The sequence below is a fragment of the Ictalurus furcatus genome, chromosome 23 (assembly GCF_023375685.1).
Source record: "Ictalurus furcatus strain D&B chromosome 23, Billie_1.0, whole genome shotgun sequence".
NCBI classification, from domain to species: Eukaryota; Metazoa; Chordata; class Actinopteri; order Siluriformes; family Ictaluridae; genus Ictalurus; species Ictalurus furcatus.
The window spans coordinates 485,893-507,117 of NC_071277.1; the positions used below are offsets into that span (position 1 = coordinate 485,893).

Genomic DNA, 21,225 nt, shown 5'->3' on the forward strand with positions numbered 1-21,225 from the left:
CACACACAGCACGAAATCCATGTTTTTTCCCGCCATCTTTTGATTGACAGGATATAATCTGCCCTGATCATCTGATGTTTTTAAACTATTGGCTGATAGCGGGGAAAAATAGCCTTTATCGGCCGATACATCGGTGCATCTCTAATATATGTATGTATGTATGTATGTATGTGTGTGTGTATATGTGTGTATATATATATATATATATATATAATTCTGATTAGTTAAAATTAAATTAAAGATATATCTTGCATTCGAATGACTAGTAAAAAAAGAATTATGACTTGTTAGTAGTACAATTAAAAGTTAAAACGGGTTTACATAACGTATCGGCTAATTTTGTAACGGATGTGAGTGAGTCTCTGTTAAGATTACGCACTGACTATGCCCTCCTCTTCGGGGCCTTTCACATTCCTCACATAGCGCTAAACGGGAAGGGAGGAAAAGAAGGAGGGGAGAAAACGAGAGCAGCGTCAACTAAATCTGTTCCTATATCATCCAAACACTGTCTATTGCTCCACTTACACTCAGAGCAGGCGGGATCGCAGCGTATGGCACATCCTTCTGCGGTGGTCTGGGCTCTCATAGTGCACTGACAAGAGAAAGGTCGGCGTATTGGGACGCGGCCGAAATGTATAACGGTCTACCTCCACACATGACTGATACACTTGAAAGAGTTGGTAACTTTTCTTTTAAGTACTGATTGGTTAAAGTCTTTCATTCGTTTACTTGTGTCAGAGGCACACTTTTTTTTTTTTTTTTTTTTTTTTTAAAAGTATCTTGTGAGTATGAGGCCTGTATGTCTAATCGTCCTGCCACGTTTCGATCTGCTTCTGGAGTCTCGCTCTCAACTGTCATCAGTCTCGTCTCATCATTCAGACGGTCAGGACCTCATTACTTCGAGCTTTACGTCATTTGAGACGACCATATTTGGTCTTGTAGCTTCAAAATACGTGCTTTTTAGAGAGTTGCGGACTACATGGAATGGCATCGGCGGTGTTTGAAGGAACCTCCCTGGTCAACATGTTCGTGAAAGACTGCTGGGTGAACGGCATTCGCAAGCTGATCATAAACCCACGGGGCGAGGAAGAGGAGTTCTTCGACATACGGACCGAGTGGTCAGATAGAAACGTCTTGTACCTCCACCGAAGTTATGCGGATTTTGGACGACTTTTTAAAAGACTTTTGGAATGTTTCCCGGAAGACAGGCGAGATTTGTCAAAGTCACCTTTAATAGAAGGTCGGTATAAACTTTATGTGCAGTTACTATATAATGACCGTAGTTGGACCCCCCCCCCCCGTGCTCTCTTGCTTGCCGTCAAACGGTTGAGTGCTGCCGTGTGTGTACGTGTCCTGTCGCAAAATGCGGTGAAAACTCCCACACGACATTAATAGTGTGATTAAGGTGTGTACATGTCTGTAATACACGTCGATAATGCGGCTAAAATAGGAATCCTCCACACGTCTTAATTCGATTTGTGTTTATTTTGAGTATGACTTTAATTGGATTGATGTAGTCAGAAATCACTGTTTACATGGCAGTTTCTTAATCAGAGTATTGTCTTAATTGGGTTAATATCAGGTTATTGTTGTCCATATAAACGTACTGGCTGATGAGCGCTTGGTAAACTGTAAAAAGCAGTGTATGTATACTACACATGTATACACTTCACATTGTCTTGGCTGGCTTGTCCATGAGTAAATGTAAAAGACCAGTTTGTTGACTGATTATCTCTTATGCTGGTGCTCCACCAGGAAATTTAAAAAAAAAACTTGTTTACATTTTTTTTTTAATCAAAATTTATTTGAAAATCAATGATGTGTCAGACATGTTTATCCTTTTGTTGACCAAGATTCAAGTGATCTGCTTAATAATTCACAGACTGTCCAGTGGTGTAGTACAACTATTTGGTGCTTTAAACTACTAATTAATAACTACTACTTTTGTAGTATAATGGCTTGGTGCTTTAAAAAAGTTTTAAAGTAATATATAAAAAAGGTGTTTCATTATGTCACACAAAGCTGAGCTCATTTGCTAACAAAAAAAATCATGCAGTGAATAAAAGTCCTCTGTTTTTCTCATTCATGCAGTTAGACCAGAGAGTCAACTTCCTAATAATGGCCTTAATTTTGTCCTGCACATTGAATATGGCTGTGGAAATTCCTTGCAATCCGAGGTTCAGCTTATTCAGACGGGTAAAAAAAATCATCCAGATAGGCCAGTATTGTGAGTCACTCTTCATCGTGCAAGCGGTGACACAATTCAAAAGATGGTTGATAAAAACCCATTAAGTTTGTCCCTTAATGCAAACAGTCGCGTCAGTACCTTTTCCATAGACAACCAAAGCACATAAGTATGGAGTAACAGTGTGACATGGTCACTGCCCATTTCAATGCACAATGTAAAAAAAAAAGAGAATTCAAGGGCCTTGCTTTAACAAAGTATACATTTTCACAGCATTGTCTAAAACTTCCTTCAGACGGTCAGGCATTCCCTTGGTGGCTAGCACCTCTCTATGTGGATTCTGCCGTGTACACAAGCCGCACAGGGAACAAATATTCGTTTGCGTGTTAACACACCATTATGCTTCCCTGTCATGGCTTTTGCTCCATCAGTACAGATGCTCACACATTTTGTCCATTTTGTCCATGCAATTGTCCACATTTTTGCCCACACAAAAGTCCATGTGATGTTACAAAGCTAGGACTTCCCCAAGTTCAACTGTTTTACAAAGCTAAATCTCTTCCCCAGTTGCCCTGACTTCCAACAGTCTGCAGAAAAGTATATCTTCCATAATTGAACCTTCATGAATGTACCGGACATATACAAGCAGTTGAGCTAAGCCAGCTGAATCAGTTGATTCATCAATTTGTAAAGTATAGAATTCGCTGGCTTTTATGCGAAGCAATAGTAGTTTTAAAACATCATCTTCATATCAGCAATGCGACAGGAAACAGTGTTATGTAATGTAATGATGACATTCTCTGTGTTGTTTCTTTGGCCTTTTCCTCAAGCATTATACCAGCAATATCCGTCGTAGCAGGAAGAAATAAGTTCTTCACAATAGTATGGGTCTGGACGAATCTGTCTTAGCCCTCTGTAACTCACCATGTATAATCCTTCCAGTCCCTTCTTTATTACGTTTTTCTCACGCCGTTATAAGGGCCTTACTACTTCTGAGTTGCCTTACTTATCTTTCGAAAACTCGAGGTTTATTTTGCAAAGTAGCCTGCTTTGTTTCAAAATGCAAAAATGTTGCTTTCATGTAGTTAGTTGCAGAGAGAGTAATTTTTTTGTATACATATAATGCACTGTAGCTGGGGATTTTCTTCACTGCCAATGTATGTAAAGCTCAAAGGAATATATTCCTCATCATATTTATGCCTCTTTGATGGTCTTGAGGTGAGGTGGAGTTTTAACTTTGGATGCATCGCTGTCAGTATCGGTGTGAACCAGGCTAGTAGCAGTGGTTGCACTCACACTTGCTACTGATGCGCTGTTAGAGGGACTTGGGGTACTGCTGTCAGAGGATTATTAATCAGCCGAGCTGGTTGGAGTAGACGTTCTACCTGTGGCTACGGGCTGAGTTCTTTGTAACCACTTATCCATTTTAATCTTACAAGCTATTGCTTTGCTTCTTTACTTAGCTGTGTGCTAGCGATAAATGGCATGTGGTAAAATGTGGACTTATACATGGCGCTTGAGTGGATGCATTTTTGACCACAAAAGATGGGGTAATTTGAATGGATGTAATGTATTTGACTTTTACACTACCATTTTGCGGTTTGTACACTAGAGGAGGCACAAGGTTATAGTTTGCCTGTGAGAAATACATGCTCGGTTTGAATGTTGTTCTAGAGAACTAACTAGAATTAAATGAACTGTAAATTTCAGCATTTTGTTCATGTACCCCCTCCATTACCTCATGTACCCCCAAGGGTACGCGTACCCCAGTTTGGGAACCACAGAGTTTCAGACCACAGACTTTGGAGATCAAAAGTTCAGAATTGCAACAAGACTAAGTATTATGAATGATGGTTTACATTTTGGGGGAAAATTACTAAATATTGAAATCTGTTGTGTGTTTTTTTTTTTTTGTCACTTGAGGTTATTTGTTTGTTAAGTTGGTGAAGAGCACACAATTACAATTATAATTTGGACCTGATAAATATAAATATAGAATTGAAGGAGAGTGTACATGCATTTTCATATGACCGTAAGTAAGCATTACAAAACAGCTGGCAATGCTACCACATGACAGGTTCGTATGATGTCATGGATTATTTTCCATTAACAGCATTTTGTTCCTCTTATAGCACAGCAGTTTGCTAAAAATGGCAACTGGTTTATTATTGAAGGACATGTCATGCTTATTAACTGTATATAGTTACATTTAATGTAACTAATGTAACGTTCACAAGACAAGTTATTTCTTGTTTTCATTTATAACAGCTGTAAACAGTTGATCTCTCATTAGACTATTTTTCTCTCATTAGTCTAATTTTTCTCTCTCTTGAAATTAATATGACAAAAAAAAGCCTGTCACTTTACTGAGAAAATGGAAAGCAGAAATGCACCCAGTCATGATTTTTTAAAGCTTTTACATGTCTTGAAAAAGACAGCTGCTAACGGGTGGCTAAATGGGACTACAGAGGTTGTCAGGGACATTAAACATCGTCACGACAAACAGGAAAACTCATCTACTACAGCCTCGTTGTGTTTATACTCGCACTCTTGCAAACTATTCCAGCTCAAACTTTCCAAATTTTCCAATTGTAGTGTTTTGTTAATAAAGATTGAAGGAGTTGTCAGAAGCTTAGTGGTGGAAAACTTTAGCTTTTTTACTTCTGCCGATTGTATTTAGGCTTCAAAATTCATTCTAAAGCTGTGTTCATTTGTGAAGATTATCTTGCTGAACAAAACGTGCAAGAATCATAAACATTTGTTGGTCACAGAGGTTAATTTTCAGCAATAATCTAAAAGCCAATGGAAAAATCCTATTAGATTTTTGTCAAGGGAACCAGGGAGATGCCAACTTCTGGGTTGGCCTACAAAAATATGTCATCCGTCCAGCACTCGATTACAGCCACCACTACTGTCAGAGCTAACGTTAAAGGAAATGAGCACCTTGTGACTAGTCATATTCACGGATTCAACAGTGCTGTTCTACAATGTGTTAATATGAAGTCTTGGTGCCTTCTCAGATTTTATTTTTAATTAAAGAGGTCTAGCTATCTAACCTGCCTGAGATATTGCCATCACAACAACATTACAGCATTCTATCAGTGTTAGCTAGTGGTAGTCGTATCTGTTTTCATTTCTAGTAATGTTTTTGTATTTTCTTTTAATAACCATTTCTATTATATTTATGCTACAATTATGTTTTGAACATGGTTATAGCAGCAATTGCTAGTAAGCTAACACCAATAAGATTATTTTCTTAGTGGCCTAGCTTCATAACAAACTCACAACAGAATTAACTCTGACTGTCTGTGAAGGACTGTAGGTTGCTGTCCATCTTTATGTTCATGTTTCAAATGTGGCTTGTGTTTTCATAGTAGTCTGTTTATTATGCAGAAGGGGTAAACATGGTCAGCTCCTCTGTAATTAAGTTGTATGCAACCTGTTGATTATTGTCGTGGAAATTAGACAACACTCGCAGACTCGTCCTCTGAAGGTAAAAAAGGTTTATTACATAAAGATGGTTAATACAGGATAGAATAAAGCAGGATAGAAAATAATGAGAGCGCTCTGAAGCCCTTGTACTAAACCACTACTATATATATGACACGCCGAGCATGACATAATTCTGTGTACCAATAAGAAGCAGTTTGAGGCAGTTCAAACAGATTTTGTTTTAGGACAGATGAACCCTGAACAGAAGAACATGTTTGTGTCTCTGTAAGCAGATAAACATTCTGTACTGATCTCAGTGACATGACATGGACTTATTAGGTGTCATCCTCAGATGAACATGAACAAGAACAAAATTATTACAAAGTAAAAATTAGTAATTTCCCCCACATTATACAACTAGGTGTTTCAGCAAGTATCACTGCTGCTTCACAGCTCCAGGGTCCCTGGTTTGATCCAGAGCTTGAGTTATGATCTGTGCATGCGTGTCTGCATGGGTTTCCTTCGGGTTCTCCAGTTTCCACCCTCTTCCCAAAAACAGCTGGATTGATGTGAATGAGTGTGCAAATGTGTGTGTGAACAAGGTGCCCTGTGATCGACTGGTGTCCCATCCACTGTTTATTCCTGAATTGTGCCCAGGATAATGTGTTGACAAGGATAAAGCAGTTACTTAAAATCAGTGAATGAATTTCTCTTATAAACCAATGACTGACATGATTGTCTCTCAGTGTGTAACATCATCCAGACAGCAAGAAGCTGTCAGTGGACTGTGAACCTTGAATGCTCTGGTACTATGTGGTGCATGTGTGATTCAATCAAAGGCAAATGCCACAGGAAGTGGATACAGGAAATCACCGTTTCCCTAGAACATCCTTTCAGGAAGCTCTAAAAACACAAAACAGTTGGACTGTCTAATGTCTTTTTCCATCTCTATATATACGGTGGGAGAAATAAGTATTGAACGTGTCAACATTTTTTTCAGTAAATATATTTCCAATGAGGTTATTCACATGAAATTTTCACCAGAAAGTTTTCCTCGAGCTGGAGGCAGCGCCTGCTCGGAGGCAGTGTCTTAATGGTAGCTAGCTAGTAGGCTCGAGCTTTTCACGAATAAAAAGGCAAAGGCTCTTCCCTTCGACGTGGAATCTCATTGTATAGTTTTGCACACGACAGCCTGCGGAGCTTTAAGTGGTTTAATTCGCTCAAAAGGCAAGTAAAACTGTCATGGTTAAAATTAGACACGTACCTCATTTGAAGGGATGGAAAAGTCCTCGGGACTGAGTACCGCATCGTGGTGTAGACGCAAACTGCTTTCATGAGCAAGTCCGAAGTCCACCATTCTCCAATTCTCATAGCTCTCCCGAGAAAACACACGAACTCTTACGATCTACTACATCTATAGGAAAGCACCACATGCTGTCATGAATAATTAAGAGACAGCATCTTCTCATAGGACGAGAACATGTCAAAAAACATTAGTGCATAGTTAGTGCATTGTTAATTTCCTGTGTCATTTTTTGTCAACAGTATTTTTTTTATTAAAATCAGTGCTAGTGTTTGCTACACATCTTAAATTCGTAAAATAAAAAAAGTTTTTGCATTTGAATGTTTTTGCATTTGAATGTGCATTTTTAGCTTAAATTCAACGAATATTTGGTGTTCGGATTTTAATTTAACAGCCCTAGAGTCAGAGGCTGATCTACAAGGCAGGCAAGGCAGACAATTGCCTGGGGCTCCACATGCTTAGAGGGCCCCTGAGATCTGATCAGAAATGTTGATCTTAAAATAATATGCATCTCAGTAACCCCCCTAAAGGGGGCCCATTTGCAGGGCACTATCTCGTTTGAGAACTTGTTTATATTCCTGCGCCACCCCTTCACACTCGAAGTAAAAGGTCACATTATCAGTCACATTATTATCAGTTTTATCGATTAGTTGTTGCAGCTCTAGTCACAACAATATCTCTGGGTAACATGAATACATAATAACAACATAAATCTATCAGAATAATCTAGGTACGCGTAGTAATGTTCTTTATTTATTATCTTTATCTGAATCAGGTTATGTGTCTTCTCAGTCGTGAGACCAGGAAAATACCTGGGTAATGTCCTTTGTATAACCTTTGTACAAAAAAACATGTTGCTTATGAGGACAGTCTTGAATTGCACAACATAGCCAAGAGTGTAAAAGTCCCTAAGAACCAGCAGTGATAATAGAAGCTAATCCTTCTTTGTCACTGGGGTCTGATGTCATCAGCTTGGGTCAGCACTAATGAATAGTTGTTCCATATGAGCAGAGCCCAGTTGCTGTGACACACACGTAGCGCTTAGTGGTGAGAAGGCTGCAGTTTGGTCACTTGAGTGGTGTTACTGAGTCAGACATCAGCACTGTGGTCATTATCACTGTTGTAATCTTCATCGGAAGTATGAAGTATCGTCTGAGTGAGTGAGGCTGATATGAATAGACTGTACCACAGACTTATAATTTTTTTTTTCTGTCTGTCTCATTTCCTGTGAAAATCTTCTCAGTTTTTCCACTTTGGGAACAATGAGTTTGGGACTAATGATATTTTGTGAGTTATTGTTTTAAAATTGTATGATGAACATACTCCCATTAAGATTTGAACCTATGTTGCCTTTGCCATCCTTCGATAATTAAAATAATCGAGGAATTTCGTTAAGGATGAGTTGGGTCCGTGACGTCACTGTGGATAACCCGATCAGTGACGTCACTTCACGATGGTGAAAAACACATTGCTATGAATAAAACACATCTTAAAAACAGTGGAGGTCAGAGCGTGAGCTAATGCTGCGGGAAAAGTGCACGATCCAAGTTGTCCAAAACATGAGAATGTTTTATATTAAGCGCTTTAAGCAAACTCGTAAGTGTATTAACGTGACTTGTCGTGTCGGATGCTGCGACAGATGCTGTTAAAAATTAACAGTTCATGTAGAAAAGAACCCTCTTCATGTATTCTCTATATTCAGACTGAAACAAGGTTCTTGAACACTTCAAATGTGGATTTGACTTTTCAAACATGAACACTTTCTTATGGTCATGTCATTAACAGCTTCAGCTACATCATAACACACAGAGAGCGGAGCAAACAGGATTAAATCATAGATTTAGATTCTTTATCAGTTTAGTTTGGCACTGCCACAAACCTATGCTAAGCTGTTACAGAGTCTATACAGGGCTTCCTTGAGGCCAGTTAGTCAGTTTTGAAAATTTGTACATCTCTAATTTGCCTCGGCTTTTATTGAGGCCTAGTCAGTCATTCTGGGTCATTCCATCTCAAGTTGTCCAGTTCAGGTTGCTCGACCGTTTTTAATTTTCCTAATTTATTTTTAGTGATTACGTCTATGAATTGGCATTGCAAACCCACCAGTTTTATTTTATTTTATTTTACTTGGTTTAACTGTGGCAGCCATCTTTGTGTCATGGCACACAAATTTTGGTTATACAGCGCCCTCCACCCTTGGTAAATATGAGCTGAAAAAAGAAGGCTGTGAAAAATTGTCTTGATTGTTTAACCTTTTGAACTTTGGTTAAAAAAATTCACAAAAATACTCTGCTCTCATTGATATAAAAAATATTTGTTAAATATAGGTGTGCAACAATTATTGGAACCCTTTTAATCAATACTTTGTGCTACCTCCCTTTGCCAAGATATCAGCTCTGAGTCTTCTTTTATAATGCCTGATGAGGAGAATACATGTCAAGGGATATGAGACCATTCATCCATACAGAATCTTTTGAGAGCCTTAAAAATTCGAGGTCCACGCTGGTAGACTCTCCTCTTCAGTTCATGTCCTGAAGGTGATGTATAGATTGCATTATTCAAAATAAACTAAATTTCACAGAATTTTCCCCACCATTTCTTCTACATGTGACCGGTATAAATCTGCAGAGGGCTCTCTTACCCATCTCTTTTGGACATGCCCTAAACTTTATGATTTTTGATATGACATATATAAGTGGTTTTCTGACATGTATGGTTTTATGTTTAAGCCTGATAAAGAGATTGCGTTATTTAGATACTCCGTGTCTCTGATGGAGTCTAATGACTCTGTACAAGGCACCATTATTCATGGAATGATTATTCCCAAGAGCATCATTCTAAGACTGGAAATCAGAAACTGTCCCTTAGTTTAAGGCTTCACTAGAATTGTTAGTGTGGACTAGCTAGGTTTGAGCCAACAAAGGATGAAGCTGTGACAAGTGTGGTTTACTTTGTCCATATTTCCATTGTGGGTAACACAGTGGTGCTCTAGGGTCCATGGTTTGATCCTGATCTAAGGTTATTGTTTATATTTAGTTTTGCATGTTCTTCCTGTGTTTGCACGGGTTTTCTCTGGGTTCACTGGTTTCCTCACACCTCCCAAAAACATGTCAGTAAGTGAACTGGATTCTTTGAAATCGCCTCTCTCTGTGAATGTGTGTGCATCGTGCTCTGTGACACATGCAGGGGGTATTCATAGGACTAAGTGCTTATTGAAAATGAATGAAAAATAATTTCCATCATGTTTAGAAAACACAGTGATGATGCGTTTTGTGTGTTCATGTCTCCAGGTCTCATGAAGATTAAAGATGCGAAGGACACCGAGGTCAGGCTGAATGAAGTGGAGAGGCTTCTGAAGAATGCCATCAATATGCCTTGGAAGGTAAGAACCACTTATCTCTGATATCAGGACTATAGGGTATAACACCATACAGGAGCAAAAACAACAGATGAAATAGTAACGTCAATTAACAAGCACCAATGCCCTGAAAAAAAACATCTAATAAATACTAGAAGATATACTCTGAATTCACTAATTATTACTTATTATTTAGAGACACCTACATCTGTCTCAAGTATTACTTGTCACAGGCAGGAAATGATCTATTATGGTTAACATGTATGCAGGGTAAGAATGCCTATAAGCATTGCTAATGCTTCTGTGCTTCTGTCAGTTTTCCAGGTCAGAGGTCGTCTTAACATTCTTTGAACGTTCGCCACTAGATCAAGTGCTGAGGAATGACAAAATCCACAAGATACAGCCATGCTTCCACAGCCCCATCAAGATATCAGGTATAGAAGACTGTTCAGATGTTAGCTTAATGCAGTGCTATGAAAAAGTATTTGCTTCCATCCTGATTTCTTCTAAATAGTTTTAGATCTTCAAGTGAAATACAACATAAAACAACGACAACCTGAGTTAACACTCAATACAGTTTTTATTTATTTATTTTTATTGAAGCAAAATAAAATAAATAAGGTGATCCAACACTCATCACCCATGGGAAAAACTAATTGCCCACTTAAACTTAAAATCTTAAACTCAGAATCCTCGTTTCCCTCAATTATTGCAAGTTGCCCTGAAGCAACAAAGCATCCCCCACACCATCACACTTCCACCACCATGCTTGACCATAGGTATGATGTTCTTTTTGTGGAATTTGTGTTTGGTTTACACCCAGATGTAACGGGACCCCTGTCTTACAAACAGTTCCACTTTTGACTCAAAATTCAGAGGGTTTCACCTTGCTACTCTTCCATGGATGCCATTTTTGCCCAGTGTTTTTCCATTTGGAGATCACGGCTCTCACTGTGGTTCTTTGTAGTCCCAGAGCCTTTGAAACAGCTTTACAACCCTTCCCAGACTGATGTATTTCAAACACCTTCTTCCTCATCATTCCTGGAATATCTTTCTATTTTGTCATAATGTGTTACTGGGTAAGACATTTTAACCAACTTTATCATGTTGAAAAAAGATTTATTTAAGTGTTGATTTGATTGAACAGGGCTGGCAGTAATCAGGCCTGGTTGCGTCTAGTCCAGCTGAACCCCATTCTGAAGGCAGTTTCATAGATTTGGGGAATTAGTAACTACAGGGGCAAATACATTTTCACACAGGCCCAGTTGGTATTGGATAACTCTTTTGCTTCAAAAAATTAAATTATCATTTAAAAACTGTCTTTTGTGTTTACTGAGGTTGCCTTTGTTTTATCTTAGATTTTATTTTAATTTCTGAAACAATTTAGTATGAGATATACACAAATAGAAGAAATACTTTTTCACAGCACTGTATGTGTGTTATTTAAAAACCTAGCCATCAGAGCAGTATTATGATTTCGAACCTTAAAAGTTTACAGCCATAACAACCATAACATAAAATGTTCCCTCTAGACTACACATCAGCTCTGAGGCACTTCCATTATCAACTGAAAACACTTAGATAATAACTTTGAAAATGTTTATTTGTGCAAGATGCACTGATTTATTTCTTTATGCTCATTACATATGTTTTCATGTTTTTTTTTTTTTTCTCAGAGATTATGAGGTCAAATGGGTTCTGCCTGGCAAACACAGAGACCATTGTATTTGATGAGAATCTTCCTCAGGATAAGGACAGACCATCCTCTACAGACTCAGCCCAGTATCTGCAAGTGTCCCATTCTCCTTCCTAAATCACAATACCCAAAGTTAAACTCACATTTAGTTAATCTAGTTTAGATTTGAGCCAGATATTTATGTATGAATCAAGTTTTGCCTTGTCTAGTATGTCACATGTGAAAGAGTAAGGTCATTGCATACAATACATCTACATTTAATGTGGCAACTCTCAGAGAGCAACAAAGGACAAAATAGTGAATTAAGAATCAGTAAAAATAAGTACACTGTAAAATATATACAAATATGGCATATTGCGTATATTGCACTTGATTATTGGAATGTACAGTCCCCACTGAAAGTATTGGAACAGCAAGGCCAATTCTGTTGTTTCGTCTATACATAGAAGACATTTGGGTTTGAGATCAAAATCTGAATATGAGACAACAAATCAGAAAATCAGCTTTCATTTCCTCATATTTACATCTATTCATGTTAAACAACTTAAAACATGGCACCTTTGGAGGCTGACCACCCAATTTTTAGGTGAACAAATGTAAAGAGTACTGCACATTTTGTTTGAACCCAGCCACTTTTTCATGTGATCAAAAATATTGGTATATATGACTGATAGGTGTGTCTTACTGCCCAGATGTGCCCTGTTGAATTGATTGTTTAAAGAATTAATAGCTCTGAATGTCTGCTCAGGGTTTGAGCCCTATGTCTTGTCTGTGAAGACTGCATTTGTTGTTAAAATGGATAAACCAACATGAAGGCCAGAAAGCTGTCTATGGGAGAAAATGAAGCCATTTTGATGCTGAGGTCAACTGAGGTTAACAGGTCGGCCAAGGAAAACAAAAGCAGTTGATGACAGAAACATTGTGAGAGCTACGAAGAAAAACCCAATAACAACAGTTAGTGACGTCACTAACAACCTTCACTGGGCAGGGGTGAAGGTATCACAATCCACCCTTTGAAGATGACTTCAAGTGCAGAAATATAGAAGCCATATCAAAAGAAAGAATTGATCTGCTCATGATCCAAAACATAGAAGCTCATCAGTCAAGCATGGTGAAGGTAGTATCATGGCTTAGGCTTGCATGGCTGCTTCTGGAATGGGCTCACTAATCTTTATTGATGATGTAACTTGTATTGATTTGTGGTGGATAACTTATTTTCTTCATAAATTAAATGATGATTCAAAAACTGTATTTTGTGTTTACTCAGGTTGTCCATGTTTTATAAAAAATGTAGTTTGAAGTGCTAAAACCATTAAGTGTGACAAACGTACTGATAAAATAGAAGAAAGCACGGTACTGTAATGAACTGAGTCTTGCGGCAGATTCAAATGCAGTTCAGAGTTTTATTAAGAATCGGTAATTCAAAGGGCACGGCAAAATCCATAAACAAAGACAGGCAAGGGTCAGGTGATCAGCAAACGGACAGAAGGCAGAACGAGAAACTAAAGACAGGATCAGAAAAACGGAAACGAGAGCACAGAACAAAGGCTTGGCACGATGAAAAGCACTCAATACTTTGCGTCTGAACAACGACACACAAGGGGTTTAAATAACGAACATAATCAGGGGTGTAACACAAAACAGCTGTGATTAACAAGGACACGTGAGGGAGAGATCCAATAATATAACAGGAGTGGAGACAGGACAAAACCAATAACAGATACACGTGTATCAAGTAAACAATGTCAAATGCAAACCTGGAAGTGCACCTCGCGCTTCAGGCTTCAGAGTGTGCTGCGCGAGGGGAAATCGTGACAGGCACTCTACTTAGAAATATTCTTCAACATGTACTGTTCTCCAAGTATACATTAGCATAAGCCCGGTTAAATGAGTATAGAACATGGATAAATGTGTAATACACATTTACCTTATGCAATTTTTTTTTCATAAGGGTAGCTCATTATATTGAAGGCTGGGTTACAATGTCTGGCTTTGGGAGTTGAAAGTGCACAGTGATGATGAACAGGTGTTGGTCTGGCATTGTTGGTACTATCAAGTGCAGTGTTTACTGCTTTATTTATACTGGTTGCTCATAATTGAATTCAGTGGTTGCTATTCTGAAGGGAATAGCTTTACTTTTATTAGCTAAAAATGAGCAACATATAAATATATCTAAATGTATCATGCAGTACATAATTTTATACATCCATAAATTGCCAGCACTTCGCTACCTTAATTTTGATTGTAATATTTCTATCCATGCAGGTATGACGAGAATGGGAAAGAGTTTCAGTCTGTGGAACAGGACCTCAGTGATGATGACACAGAAGCCTATGTCACCAACCTGTCCTACTACCACCTAGTACCCTTTGAGACAGACATCTTGGAGTGAAGAAACATTTTTTGTGTGCGCAGATGCTGATGCTTAAATCTCCACTCCAACAGTGCTGTTGTACTCCAACAGTACTGTTGCTGGATGCCTCGTGGCTGCTAATAGTCCAGGCTGCTTGCTAGCAGTGTTTATAGATGGCTTATAGAGATGGGGGTGTGGATATAGACAATCCAGTAGGTAGTCAGTACATAACTGTGACTGTTACTAGGCTGACCTGTGCCTATGATGCTGTTCTCACACATGTGGTTTAGAAATTCAGTCCAATTTAAAGAAAGCATTTCAAGCAAGTGAAATCACTGTGATTACTTACTGCAGAGCTGTGCTAACATTATAAGCAAATGATTGAGTACATCTCGAAAAATCTCAAACATAGTAGCTGTGGCTTTGTGAAAATGTACAGAAAGTTTATTCAGAAGAATTCTGTATCAACCATGATACAATTCTATGATCTGCCAATATGAGATTAAGTAAAAAAAAATAATAATAAAAAAAATTAATAAAAAACAGTGTAAATACTAGGAAACTTAGTTGTTATGTAATGTAGTAATGTAGTTATGAGAGTGACTAAACCTGGACACTCTGACGTCACCTGATAGTATAAAGAGTTAAGTTATTGGCACAGTGGCAATGTAGATAAGATAATGAAGGTAACATGTGAAACATCTTGACTGTCATAGCATGCAAGGGCAGTCAAAATCAATTTCCTAATTCTCAGTCTTGTTCAATGGGGCTATACATTTGGACAGGTAGCACAGACAGTGAGAGGAGCAGAGATCAATTTCAGGGCTTTAATACAAAAAATACACCAGGTGAACAATCCAAAACAGCAAAAACAAGTCAAAAACAAGCCTCCCAAAAACCCAGGCAAAATCTGTGATCAAAAAACAAAAACTCAGAGGCAAACACAGTCTCAAATCCAAAAACACGAGAGGTGGGAAAAAAGAAAGGAAGGGACATACACAGAAAATAGGGATATAGAGAGCTAACAAATAGGGCTTAGTAATACCGGCAAAGGAACAAATTGGACTTAGCAAAGATGAAACCGAGGGCTTTATAGAAGCTAAACAAAGTACAGTGTATTCTGATTTCTTCTGTTTTTGTGTATATCTCATAATAAATTGTTTCAGAAATTAAAACAAAATCTAGGATAAAAACAGGCAACCTGAGTAAACACAAAATACACTTTTTAAATTATAATGTTATTTATTGAATCAAAAAAATTATCCAGTACCAACTGGGCCTGTGTGAAAATGTATTTGACCCCATAGTTCCCCAAATCTATTAAACTGCAATCATAATGGGGTTCAGGTGGATTAGATGTAACCAGGCCTGATTAGTGCAAAACCTGTTCAGTCAAATCAACACTTAAATAGATATTTTTCAACAGCATGAAGTTGGTTAAAAGGTCTTACCCAGTAGCACACTACGCCAAAGTTGAAAGAAATTTTTAGAAATGATGAGGAACAAGGTGATTGAAAGACATCAGTCTGGGAAGGGTTACAAAGCTATTTCAAAGGCTCTGGGACTCCAAAGAACCACAGTGAGAGACTTTATTTCCAAATGGAAAAACTCAGCACAGTAGTGGACCTTCACAGAAGTGTCCGACCTTCCAAAATTCCTCCAAGGGCACAGTAACGATTCATCCAGGAAGAGCCAAGGATAACAGTAAAAGAACTACAGGCCTCTTTGCATCAGTAAAGGTCACTGTTCATGACTCCACTATCAGAAAAACTATTTCTTATGAGACACAAATACAGAAGAAATCAGTAAGGGGCAAATACTTTTTCACAGCATTGTATATGAGCTACAGGTGACAACCTCAGTGGGTATAAATGTTGGTAGAGGATCCTGGGATTTGGAGTTCCTGGAGGAATCTGTGGTTATGACAGTCATGGTTTTTAATCATGAAGTCAAATACAGGAGCCCTGTTCTAGGACAAATAGTGAGTATCAGGAATTGCATGAGTAGATAAGACAAGACAAGAATGATGGTGACTTTTCATTTGTGGAAGCACAGTTTCATTTATGAGCCAACCACAAGGTAGAATTTACCTGTCTGACTTATTACTTATACTGTATATAGCTAATGAGACTAACGTTCCTCAGTATCACAGGGAAATTGAGGCATTTCAAGGTTACAGAACTTATGATTGCTGAAATCAGTTGAGACTGCTCAGTACTTAGGGTAGCGATCTCAAATCCTACAGTTGAGGTAATATATTTAAATACACCCTGCAGAATCTGCAAAATGTTAATAATAATAAAAAAGAAGGATCATAAAAATTGCATGTTGTTTTTTATTTAGTACTGCCCTGAATAAGCTATTTCACATAACAGATGTTTACATATAGTCCACAAGACACAATAATGTCATATATCAAGGAAACGCTGGACTTCAGTTCCCATCAGCCACTGCACTGCACTACATGTCACATGACCACCTGCACCTGATTCACGTTTGTTAATGAGCACACTTGTGTATATATAGCCATTGTCTGCACTGTTTCTCTGTCTTTCGTTTGTCTTAGACGTCCGTGTTCCATGTTACCATGTTTCTTGATCTTGTTAGTTTGTTTAGTTTTGCCACAGTATTATGCCAAGTTGTCTTAGCGTCTTTGTTTTGTTGTTTGTTTAATAAACTATTTATAACAGAATTTACACAAATGAACCAGTTCAAAAGTTTAATACATACAGTACATGTGCTTGATTCTTAATGCTGTGTGTTGTAGAGCTGCAACAACTAATCAATAATAATCGATTATGAAAATCATTGTCAACGAATTTCATTATCGATTACTCGGTCTGAGAATGGCATGGGGCACATTTACTCATTGCATTACTCATTGTGTTCCGAAAAAACTTGTGTCCCAAATGACCTACTATGCACTTACACTATGCACTCTACCATCTAGTGCAGTGGTTTTCAAAGTGGGGGCTGTGGCCCCCTTGGGGGCCGCCAGGGGGCACCCGGGGGGCCTCAACAATTTGCTCAGAGCCACCAAGCCCATCCCTCCCACTAGTGTGTTTTCTCTTTCTCACTCTCAGACACCCCCCCCCCCCACACACACACAATCAATTCCTATTGTAATGTAAAGATGTAAGATTTAATTATTAATAAAAAAAGGGGGATATATTCAGAAGTCTGTATTTTTAATGTGTTTTAAAGACATATTGCTAAAGGGGGGCCTCGGTCAAATGTTAATGCCATTTGGGGGGCCTTTCCCTGGAAAAGTTTGGGAACCCCTGATCTAGTGTATGAATTGTAGAAGGGTAGTATCATCTCAAATGGAACACTAGCAGTTTTTTACTAACCGGGAGTATAGCTTGTTTCCCTTTCGATGGCACATGACGTCAAACGCACGTAATGCGATGCCGCTAGCTTTAGCAGAATACCGAAAAGAAAAAATCTTCAGTTTACCGTTTATGTAAACTTTACCTTTCATGTTCAACATGACCTCATTATGTCATGTTGTCACCATCAGATGGAGGTGTAATCGTCAAGTGACAGTGGCAAAAATGTGCGTGACCCAAGTCCTCGAAGGCAGGGGAGCTTTTTATATTAAATGCCACGAAGGAGACTGTAACCTGCAACATCCATCCATCCATCCATCCGTCCATTTTCTATACCACTTATCCTACAGGGTCACGGGGAACCTGGAGCCTATCCCAGGGAGCATCGGGCACAAGGCAGGGTACACCCTGGACAGGGTACCAATCCATCACAGGGCACAACCTGCAACATAGACATATATATAGGTCCTGCATATTTGGTTTTCAAGCATATTTGACCCTTTTCCAATAGCGGCTACATGATGTTGAGATCCATCTTTTCATACTGTGCACAGCTGAGGGACTCGTACACAACTATTACAAAAGGTGAAACATTCACTGATGCTCAAGAAGGCAACACACAACATTAAGAGCTAAGGGGATGTAAACATTTGAACAGGATGATCTGTATAACTAATTTTGTTTAAAGATCTTTTTTTTTCTTTTTCATTTTTGTAATAGTTGTGTGTGAGGCCTTCAGTTGTGCTCAGTGTGAAAAGACGGATCTCAACATCATATAGCCGCTATTGGAAAGGGCTCAAATATGCAGAAGATGCTGGAAAAGTAAAGAATGTGCAGGACCTGGAGGATTTTTCTTACGAACAGTGGGAAGTTTAACTGCTCAGGAGAAATAAAGGATGCGTTAACAACTATCACAAAAACTAAAAACAGTCGTTGGTCATCCAGGTAACAATGCACAGCGTTAAGAATCAAGCATATATAAACTTTTGAACTGGTACATTTGTGTAAATTCAGTTATTATTGTGTCTTGTGGACTACATGCAAACATTTGTTATGTGAAATAACTTATTCCGCGCAGTACTGAAAAAAACAAAATGCAATTTCTTATGATCCCTCTTTTTTAAAAAAAAAAAAATTATTAACATTTTGCAGATTCTTCAATGCGTATGTGAACTTATGAACTGTACATAGTGAACCTGAAATGGAATAATAGAAAAAGGGCATGCATTTAGCCATTAGCTTGAAAATTCTTTCACTTGTTCACCTGTACACTCTGCTCAAACATATCAGTTTCCAAAGCCGAGCTAGTTAGAAATCTCATTGTCATATAGCTTCAATGCATTCTGGAACTTTGAGTCCATCATTTTCTGTCTCCACTTCTTGTACATTGGAATCCTCATTAATATGACATGGAGCATTGCTTGGAAATAGTCATTGAGAAAATAAGCTCTTGTTTTAAGAGTTAGCAACAAACCCTGATCGTTATCACTTATGTTTGAGATTGTTGAAAATGTTTCTTTATGCCACTGTAACTGTGCTAGAACTGTGCATTGAGGCCCCCATGACATCAGCAGAACACACAACTACTATCCTCTCACAGGAATAACAAAAATAAAGCCTCAACCAACAAATTAACAGCAGAATTGCTAATCACATCACAAATATTTCTATATAATTATATATCTATATATACAAATATTTCTATATATATTCTATATATATTTCTAAACATATTTAATGTTTTTCAGGGTGGAGTTTTCCTTACAGTGTTCTTTCATGTCACAGAATTATTAGTTTTGATTGTCACAGGATGCAGATTACATGGGAAAATATTTCACCAGACTCACACTTACTGCCATGGGTTTGCAACATGTTTTGGCTATTCTTGCTTCTTATTTTTTCTAATTTTTTTTCACATAGAAAGAAACCTCTTATATTTGTTTTCTTGGTTTATGTGCTTAGGTATTTTTTTGGACCCTAGCAGGAACAACCTCATATTCTGCATGTTCACAAGTCAACTTCTAGAAACTATTTTCCTGCCTTTGTTTTTTTTTCTTTCTTTTTTCTGTATGCAAGTATAAGCCTGACACGACTGTTTACATGCATGATCTGGATATTCAATATTTGCAGTTTGTGTCAAAATGGAAGCACCAGATAAATGGAAATGAACTGAAATATTAAAGGGATGTGGGAGAGCCAATCAGTACTGGATCTTGTGTAATGAATGAGCTCTATATTTATTATTCATATTATTATTATTCAGCAGCTCAGGTATAGACTAACCTTTTCTAGAGAGGAGCCTAACATTCCAATGTGACTCGTGGGTGCTGTTTCAAGACTTATAACCAGAGTGAGCTCTATGCTTTTCTCCTTTGCCAGAGCTGACACTGCAGTTTGATGTATAGGGAAGCCTCAAAAAGCAAGAGTTCCAAGTAAACGGCATTTTCTCTTGCATTTAGCTGAGATAATGTGTAACAAAGGCACAGAGAACACACTTGTTGAATACTGGAGTGTCCAAAGTGTTGAACTCCAGTATTCAGTTTACACTTTCTATATTTAAACACTCCATGGAGCCTTTCTGAGTGGCTGTTGTGCTTTCATGCATCTAGCCCTTCCTGCTTGCAGGAAAGAGTTAAAGAGTACTGAGACAACACTACCAAAGTTTTGTAATGCACATAAACAGGGAAATGTTTAAAGGGCTTTATTTGTAGTCTGTTTTTATTTAACATGACATAGGATATTTATTTTTCTAATCATGAAATTAAATTGTGTTTAAAGTTTGTTGTATAATTAGTATTTCTATGAATCGGTCAATCCAATTAGGAAATAAAATGAAAAATAATATTTTGGATATAATGGATGTCTAAAAAATTTTATTTATACAACTGATTGTATTAATACACATTGAATTGTTGTATTAATTGTTATTATTTATCATTATGAGTCTGCCATTAAAGCTTGTTTGCTTTGTATTTCTGCTATAGGCTCCATACCATTATTAAATTAATGTATATGTAGCATAATTTGGAATGCCGTCTCGTCCACCTCTAGCAGGAACATGGCTTGGGAGGCCGTACTGTCGGCCTCTAGCGTGAACCAGACTTGGTAGGCCATCTCGTTGGCCTTTGGCTTGAGTATGTTGGGGGAGGCTGTTTCGTTAGCCTCAGGCACGAGCAGAACATGATAAATCGTGCTGTTGACCTCTACCTGGAGCACGTTGTGGAAAAACTATGATGTTAGTCTCTGCCATGAGCATGGCTTGGGTGGTCGCACCGTCAGTCTCAGCCATGAGAAGAGTTTGGTGGGCCATCTTGTCTGCCTCTGACTGGAACATGGCTTGGTGGGCTGTTTCGTTGGCCTCAGGCATGAACATGGCATTGGAGGCCATCACGTTGACCTCCGGATTGAGCTCGGCAGGGGAGACCACCTTGTGGATCTCAGGCTGGAGCTCTGGAGATGAGGTTGCCATGTTGAACTTTGGCTGGAACTCTGCAGGAAAGACCACCTCACGGGTCTCAGGCTGGAGCTCTGGGGTTGAGTTCCAGCTGAAGCTCTGCAGGGGAGACCACCTT

The 21,225-nt window shown here is 38.3% G+C and overlaps 1 protein-coding gene across 1 annotated transcript; it reads left to right on the forward strand.

Annotated features, from left to right (window-relative positions):
* Nucleotides 1–317: 317 nt before the first annotated feature.
* Nucleotides 318–19,856, forward strand: pxdc1b (PX domain containing 1b). Its single transcript, XM_053612147.1, has 5 exons — nucleotides 318–1,240; nucleotides 10,208–10,299; nucleotides 10,592–10,709; nucleotides 11,952–12,063; nucleotides 14,237–19,856. Exons 1-5 carry the CDS (start codon nucleotides 985–987, stop codon nucleotides 14,361–14,363), a joined length of 705 nt encoding a protein of 234 aa, XP_053468122.1. The 5' UTR covers nucleotides 318–984; the 3' UTR covers nucleotides 14,364–19,856.
* The last annotated feature ends 1,369 nt before the right edge of the window (nucleotides 19,857–21,225 follow it).

What these genes read in the sequence shown, in the direction of transcription:
- pxdc1b (XM_053612147.1), top strand. Translation starts at nt 985, where the DNA reads ATGGCATCGGCGGTGTTTGAAGGAACCTCCCTGGTCAACATGTTCGTG. An exon ending in AAAGTCACCTTTAATAGAAG is followed by an intron (nt 1,241 to 10,207) that starts GTCGGTATAAAC and finishes TCATGTCTCCAG; the next exon opens with GTCTCATGAAGATTAAAGAT. An exon ending in CAGCCCCATCAAGATATCAG is followed by an intron (nt 10,710 to 11,951) that starts GTATAGAAGACT and finishes TTTTTTTCTCAG; the next exon opens with AGATTATGAGGTCAAATGGG.